General features: G+C 38.9%; 1 protein-coding gene across 1 annotated transcript in view; it reads right to left on the reverse strand.

Annotated features, from left to right (window-relative positions):
• Positions 1–323: 323 nt before the first annotated feature.
• The window catches only part of tpk1 (thiamin pyrophosphokinase 1), a 48,660-nt gene continuing 42,394 nt past the window's right edge, over positions 324–6,589 (reverse strand). The window contains exons 8-9 of the mRNA XM_046065885.1: positions 1,810–1,922; positions 324–417 (exon numbers count right to left, since the gene is read on the reverse strand). Of these exons, the coding sequence (XP_045921841.1) occupies positions 324–417; positions 1,810–1,922 (207 nt within the window). The remainder of the gene's footprint in view (positions 418–1,809; positions 1,923–6,589) is intronic.

A 6,589-nucleotide genomic window follows, 5' to 3' on the forward strand; every position in this document is an offset into this window, starting at 1 on the left:
ATTAGGCATCTTGTTATCACTGGCTAATCTGCATAGGACTCTCATGTATAAAGTCCCTCTCATTACCATTCAGAAGGTCATCTCACAGGTGCGCTGGATAAATATATAACACACAGTAGCTGATCAAAAACACAAGCTAATAAACAGGGCAGGACGAGCACATGCACACGCACGCACGCACTCGCATATGCAAACACGCATACAGACATGTTTAAACAAGCACGGACACACAGACGTGCTCGCTCAAGTGTATAGACCCCCAGAAACATACACACATGCGCATGCAGACACTGAGAGTGGACACCCACCAAGAAGCAGACACATTATGCCACCCCGCAGACAGAAGGTCCAGGTTTCCCTCGTACTGGTGGCAGTTTGGTCTGTGCCAACTCATTAAGAACACAGCTGGTCGTAAGACTAAGAGTGGGGTAAGACCACAGGGGTCCTCAGACGGGTGTCTGATTGGATTTTCACACAATGTTCATAAGTATAAAAAGCTCATTGTGCCATGAGTGTGTCCTCAATATATGACACTTGTTGAAACTGCAGCTTACTTTCACTGAAGCAAATTAAGCTTCTGTACTGTTGTATCTTATTGTGCATGTTGAATGAAATTCAGTTGTTTGTTGTTTCCTCTATGAACGCAAATTTAAGTTTGCAGTATTGGCAGCTGCCGGATTTGTGCAGGGAAAGGTAGCTGCTCTTTTCTTAGCACTTGATGTTAAATTCCCCCTGTGACATCAGCAGAGTGGTCTTCCAACCTCTGCTTGAATATCAAGTTCCTCTCTTTTAGTATAGAGCTGAAACACCTATCTTCATATCGCCACCGATCTTTCAAATATGTATCTTGGTTATTTTGGACAGACAATGGGCCTGATGAAAAAAAATTAAAAAACACTCATACAAACATATTATCTTTCCTAAGTGACACGTGCGAGTGGTTTCAGAGAATTTTATCGCACAATTTTCTCTTAGGTACAAATAAAATTCAAGTGGTCCAGATGTGTCATATGACTCTGCTTCTCTACAGACGGGGATATACCACTTGTTTAACTTAAGAATCGTAAAATTAATCTTAGTCTGAATGTATTTGGAGTTTAAATATGATACAGAAATGAGCCAAAATTAAAGATGTAACTAAAACAAACTCAATGCAAAATGTATATTCTGTTCATATTATCATCATCATTGCTTGCCAATTTACTGAGAGTTGTTTTTTTTTAAGCTATTATGATTTGTAATGGCATGTTTTGGCACAGCAACTTATAGTATTTTTTAGGAAATTCCTCTAGTGAATTCCATATTTTTACTCTTTAGTAACATTTTTGTGAATAAATTTGCCACAAATAGAAGGGACATATAACCTGTATGGCAATTTGAGAGGCACTGATTATGCTAATGATTAAATCTCACAAACATGCACTTCGTCATGAACAGGCAACAAAGTTTGTCCATTTAAGAAGTTTTGGTGAGTCCAACTTGGAATATTCGTACAAGCGAACAGAACAAAATATAAGAATCCGATAATATTCTTGAATGCATGTTTTCTTATTTCCACCATATATCATTTTTTGTTGTATTAACAAAACTAAAGAAATGTCTCTTTTTAAAAGAAACACACATTATGTTTAAATTTCATATAGTTTGGACAAAAAAGTTTAGTTGACCCCTGAATATTTAGACTTAATTTGTATAATGTATATTGTTTTAAGTGAGAAAAAAGAGGATCTTTCTTCACAGGCCTACAAACACAGACTAAGTGTTAGCTTCAGAGCATCATTCAAATGCTAACAAGGAAAAAAAGTGTACTCACTCAGGTTCCATTTGAGTCCAGAGGTAATTGTTTGGCAGGGTCCACCAACTGGAATGAGGCTGCACCAGTGGCCCTCCAGGCCTGTGTTCACCCCCAGTCTGTGGCTGCCCTGCTGACATACAGCATGAGTGTGAATATTAATGAGTATTTGCGTGTGTGTGTGGGTATGTCAAAGTTATCGACAGGTGGGAACAATGAATTAAAACATTTTAAAGAGAAAACAAATTTGGAGCACGACTTCTTAAACTTTTCCAGCTCCAAATGAGAAACTGCCTTGGTCCCCCCAGGGACCGAGGCTCATAAAAATAAATGATTGCTCCTGTCAATGCTGCAACCCATTTTCAGTTCCTACCCACACTTAGAAAGTATTCCTTGTGTCTGTCACATGCAGTTAAAATGTTGTTGTACTGACACCCAATAACTGTAGGAACAACCAGCTTGTTGTTACTGGTTTTTACTTGTTTCTCTACTATGAAGACTTCACTTGAAGTCAGTGGGTTAATACCACCTAATTAAGGCAGCACCAAAAATATTTGGCATAGGCCTAAATACAAATTGAATACAGTGATAAACAATAAATGCATCAATGAAACCTGGAAAAAGGCGTCTGACAATGAATTTATAATACCGACAAGCAGTGAAGGATATCTTGGCAAGATGTTTTAATATGTAAACACAGAAGACCACTAAGTGGATAAAACTTCAGTACAGTTGAGTTCAGTAGCTGAGAGGTTACTGGAAAGCATGAGTGAAATACTATAATACTATAATTTTATGGTTATATTATAACAGAGTTAGCTGGATGGCGGCTTTCGGCATGTTCGGTGCGGTTCTGAGATTCTACTGATCTCCAGGCGAATAGGCTGATGGGGCAAAAAGACAAAAGGAAGAGAGGATCAGCAACAAGTTTTTTTGTTGTTGTTGTTCCAATTTATTTTCTAAACAATTAATAAAGGTAGCACATGTGGTATGCTTCTATGTTTAAAAGCGTGGTCTCCCCATTTATGAATAGTATAGTAAAACTAGGGTATGCATGGCTGTAAAAAAACAGAGTAGAAGAAGTAGAGGTTACAAACTGGAAACAAAATCCATTGTTTTCCAACCATCAATAGACATCAAAGAGAAGAAGGAACAAAACCAGTCAATCTACGTGAGTAAAATGGAGCGAGGTCTTCGGGAAGCTTCTTTGTCTTCTTCTCTCAGAGTGGATCTTTCATGTGACTTATGTTTGCTACGTCAGAATGTATTCAGAAAAGGTGTTGCCGTGTCACATTACTCTTTAACTACTCATTAACTCTTTTTCAAAAAAGGCAAAAACTACCTCAAGCAAGCAACAACACTTTTTTTTGCAAAATTGAGGACACTTACCCTAACACTGGTGTCAGCATGGCAAAATAAAACTTCCTATATTATTAATTAAACATGGCACATCAGTTAATGTACAGTCATACATAAGACAGCCCCTCTGTCTTCTGTCTTCAGCACAAAGCACTGTGAACTTCCTGGCCATCTCCTGGTATGTGGATGTATTGAGTCAGTTTGAGGCCTGTAAATTTGCCACTTGTCACTTTCCATTATTACCATCCTTGAGTCCTGGCAGGGCCTATTTTGTGACTCTGAGGTCATGTAAAGACAGGATGTTTGGGGGCAGTTAATCCGTGATTCGTGAACAGAGGCTGTTTCATGACCCAGAAGCCATGTAGACAACAACTCTTTTATCTATAAAAGACACAAAACGTTCAGCATTCATGTTGATTCACGCTACAAACTCTTTTCTGATGGTGTCTGAGCGATGGATGAAGAAATGTTTTACGGTACAGTAAAGTCTTTCTATAAAGTGCTCTACAGAGAAAATAAACATGAACAAAATTTCGAAATGTCACGGTATCCCTTTGAGAAAACTATGGTTGGAGAAAAAAGCGAGAACATCACACAGTAAAGGTACAAGGTAGTGTCAGACTCTTCAGGCTGAATAATGACTTTGCTCTGAATGTACTGGTTATAATAGAGCCTGATGCCAGAATGTAAAAAGGTCAAAACAAAGTTTCTTTCATTCACAACATATAAAAAGACACAAAGCAACACCCCAATCTCATTACAACACAAATACTTGTTTTTGTTAAGGATACACTGCATCTGCAGGAAACCAAAAACGACTACAATTTGATAATTATGTATCATACACACTTACAGCTGCAGGCTACGAGTGCAATGTATGCTCAACCTGCCACACACCCAAGTATAAATACAAAGACAAAAAGTATTACAGTGACAGCTACAACTTAGATCATTCATCTAAAAGGATCATACAGACAGCAAAGACAGGCACACTCAATTAAGAGTTTGAAATGTTGAAAGTGTGACAGGTTTAAAGCCGAGTTTCCTTTGCTTGGCTTCCTGGAGCTGCGGAGCCGGAGGGAAGGAATGAAGGGAAGATTCTAAGTGTTGGAGCATTTGGTGTTCAGGAAACATCCCTGAGGTTGTTTTCTATACATAAACAGAACCTCTTTGTGTAAACCCACACATTAGCAGGAGAGGCTCGGCTCGGGGTTAGAATGTACCCTTTTTCTGGATGTAGTGCTAGCTGCTAACTGCGATAGCAACGTTTGACCTGAAATATGAAGAGCAAGAGGGATGAAGCAGGAAATCATCAAGGAAAGTTTAATTTTAAAAGTTGCCCATTTAATGCAGTGTTCTGACTCTATTTAAAACTACCAAGTATGAGGGATAATTGTTGTATTGTTATAATTTTTTGTTTCGTTTTGTCATATTTCCTTTGTGTTAAGATGCGTTTGCAATTTGGTGGTGGATTTAAGTTCCAATTTAAATTATTTTTGAGAAATATTTTTAAAAAATCAAAGACAAAGGCAGATATTTTATCAATGCTACCGATGAAAGTGAATAAGTTTGCAGGTAGTGTCTTGCAATTACAACATTATATTATTCACTTCAGCATGGAATAGACCATCCTGGGTCAGTTCTTTACCTCATGTATATATTTATTTTATATTTAAATGCCACGTCGTTGCTAACTTGCTCCAGCACAGCAGAAGTTAACATACCTCAGGTATTACACTTTATCATTTAAATCAGCTCTTGTTCTGACAAGTTTCACTCCTCAAAAGGGCATCAGAAAAACAAGCCTGTATATTTGACCCCGAATGTGTGCACTTATAGAATGATTTATAGCACGTATTGGGCTGACGCAGCACTGTGCGTCGCTTGTCCCACAACACAGAGAAAAGGCTTTCTCAAGTAACTTCAGGGGCTGGGATTCTAACTTCAGTAAATGTGGCTCTCCTTGGCCCCCGACCGAGGCTCAATAGACCAAACAGCAAAAGAAAAACTAACAAGACCAATGAACTCAGTGCAACTTTTTTCCTTTTTTTAAAGATCAAAACAGAGTAAATTTAGCGTCACCTTGGGTCCTTGACTGATTAAAACATCTTCTTGTTGTGTAGGGACTCAGAATAAACAAGCCTGCAGACCTTGTAGTGTACCTACCCATAATTTTATAAAAGACATGAGAATTATATAGTGCCCTGAGACAGCTATAGAAAACACAAGACTTCTGCATAATTCCCAAAGACAGCATAATAACTCTTTGACACTAAAAAAGCTCAAACAAACAGGCACAATCCTGATTAAATCAGAGCATTATCTGTGACTCAGGGACTCAGGGTTTAATGAGATGCTGCAGTTTTAAGTAGCTTTAACCCCTTAACGCCGATTGTCGCAAATTTGCATCACACCTCTTCCTTTCAGACTGCAGCTGAGATAGCGTATGTATTCCCCCAATGCCTGTTTGCGCATATTCAATACGTAACTGGGAACCTTTTGCAAGCACCGGTTTCTCGTTTATGCCTGTTGTCGCTAATTTGCATCATACCTAATTTTATTTTATTTTTTTATTGTAAATAAATTCAGGCACAAGGCTGTTAAGAAATATTTTCACGTAACATAATCCACACTTATCAAAATGCAAAATTGACATATCTGGTCATTGACCGCTGGTCTTAATTTATTGTGTGTTTGTGTTAGAATGTGTACAGAACATGAACAATTCTCTATGTATTTATTGTACCACCAAATCCCAAAGCTAAGCACGTAACAAAGCGGTGATTGCATGGAATACAGGTGGTGAAGATATTTGGCAAAAGTTGTAAACACTTCAATTACAGATGTAACTTGAACAAATAGCACTGGGTCTTTCGAAGGTTGCGTTCACCTTCATGTACAGGCGTCTGCGTTCATCAGTCGCTAGCGAATTGGAGCTGTGTTGACAAACGAGCTTAATTTACCCTCACTGAAGTAAGATTAATTGGAGGTGTCGAGGTATGAAGAGGCAAATGACAGTGCGCCTTTGGAATAATGACTAGAAGTAGGGAGGGAGTGCATGAAAGAAAGGTTTACTTAACGTATTACAAGGTGTCATCAGGAAGTGTGACAGTTAGTTGTTTGTCCTGACGAGCCTGCAAATAAACAACACAGGGAGAGAAAAAAAAGAGCAGCATGTGTCCCAAATGGCGGCTGCTTGGCCCACTTGTAAACTCAATCAACTGAGGAGCATGAGAAAGTGGCTGGCATTGAGGAAAAACAATTTGGGAGCATCAAAAGAGACTCTCTCGCTCATGCACAACAGCAAATTAGGGCACCATAAGAGCAGAGAAGTGTGTGTGTGTGTGTGTGTGTGTGTGGGTGTGGGTGTGGTGTGGGTGTGTGTGTGTGTGTGTGTGTGTGTGTGGGGGGGGGGGGGGGCTTGAAGTGATTACTTAA

The sequence above is a fragment of the Micropterus dolomieu genome, linkage group LG01, assembly GCF_021292245.1.
Source record: "Micropterus dolomieu isolate WLL.071019.BEF.003 ecotype Adirondacks linkage group LG01, ASM2129224v1, whole genome shotgun sequence".
Lineage (NCBI taxonomy): Eukaryota > Metazoa > Chordata > Actinopteri > Centrarchiformes > Centrarchidae > Micropterus > Micropterus dolomieu.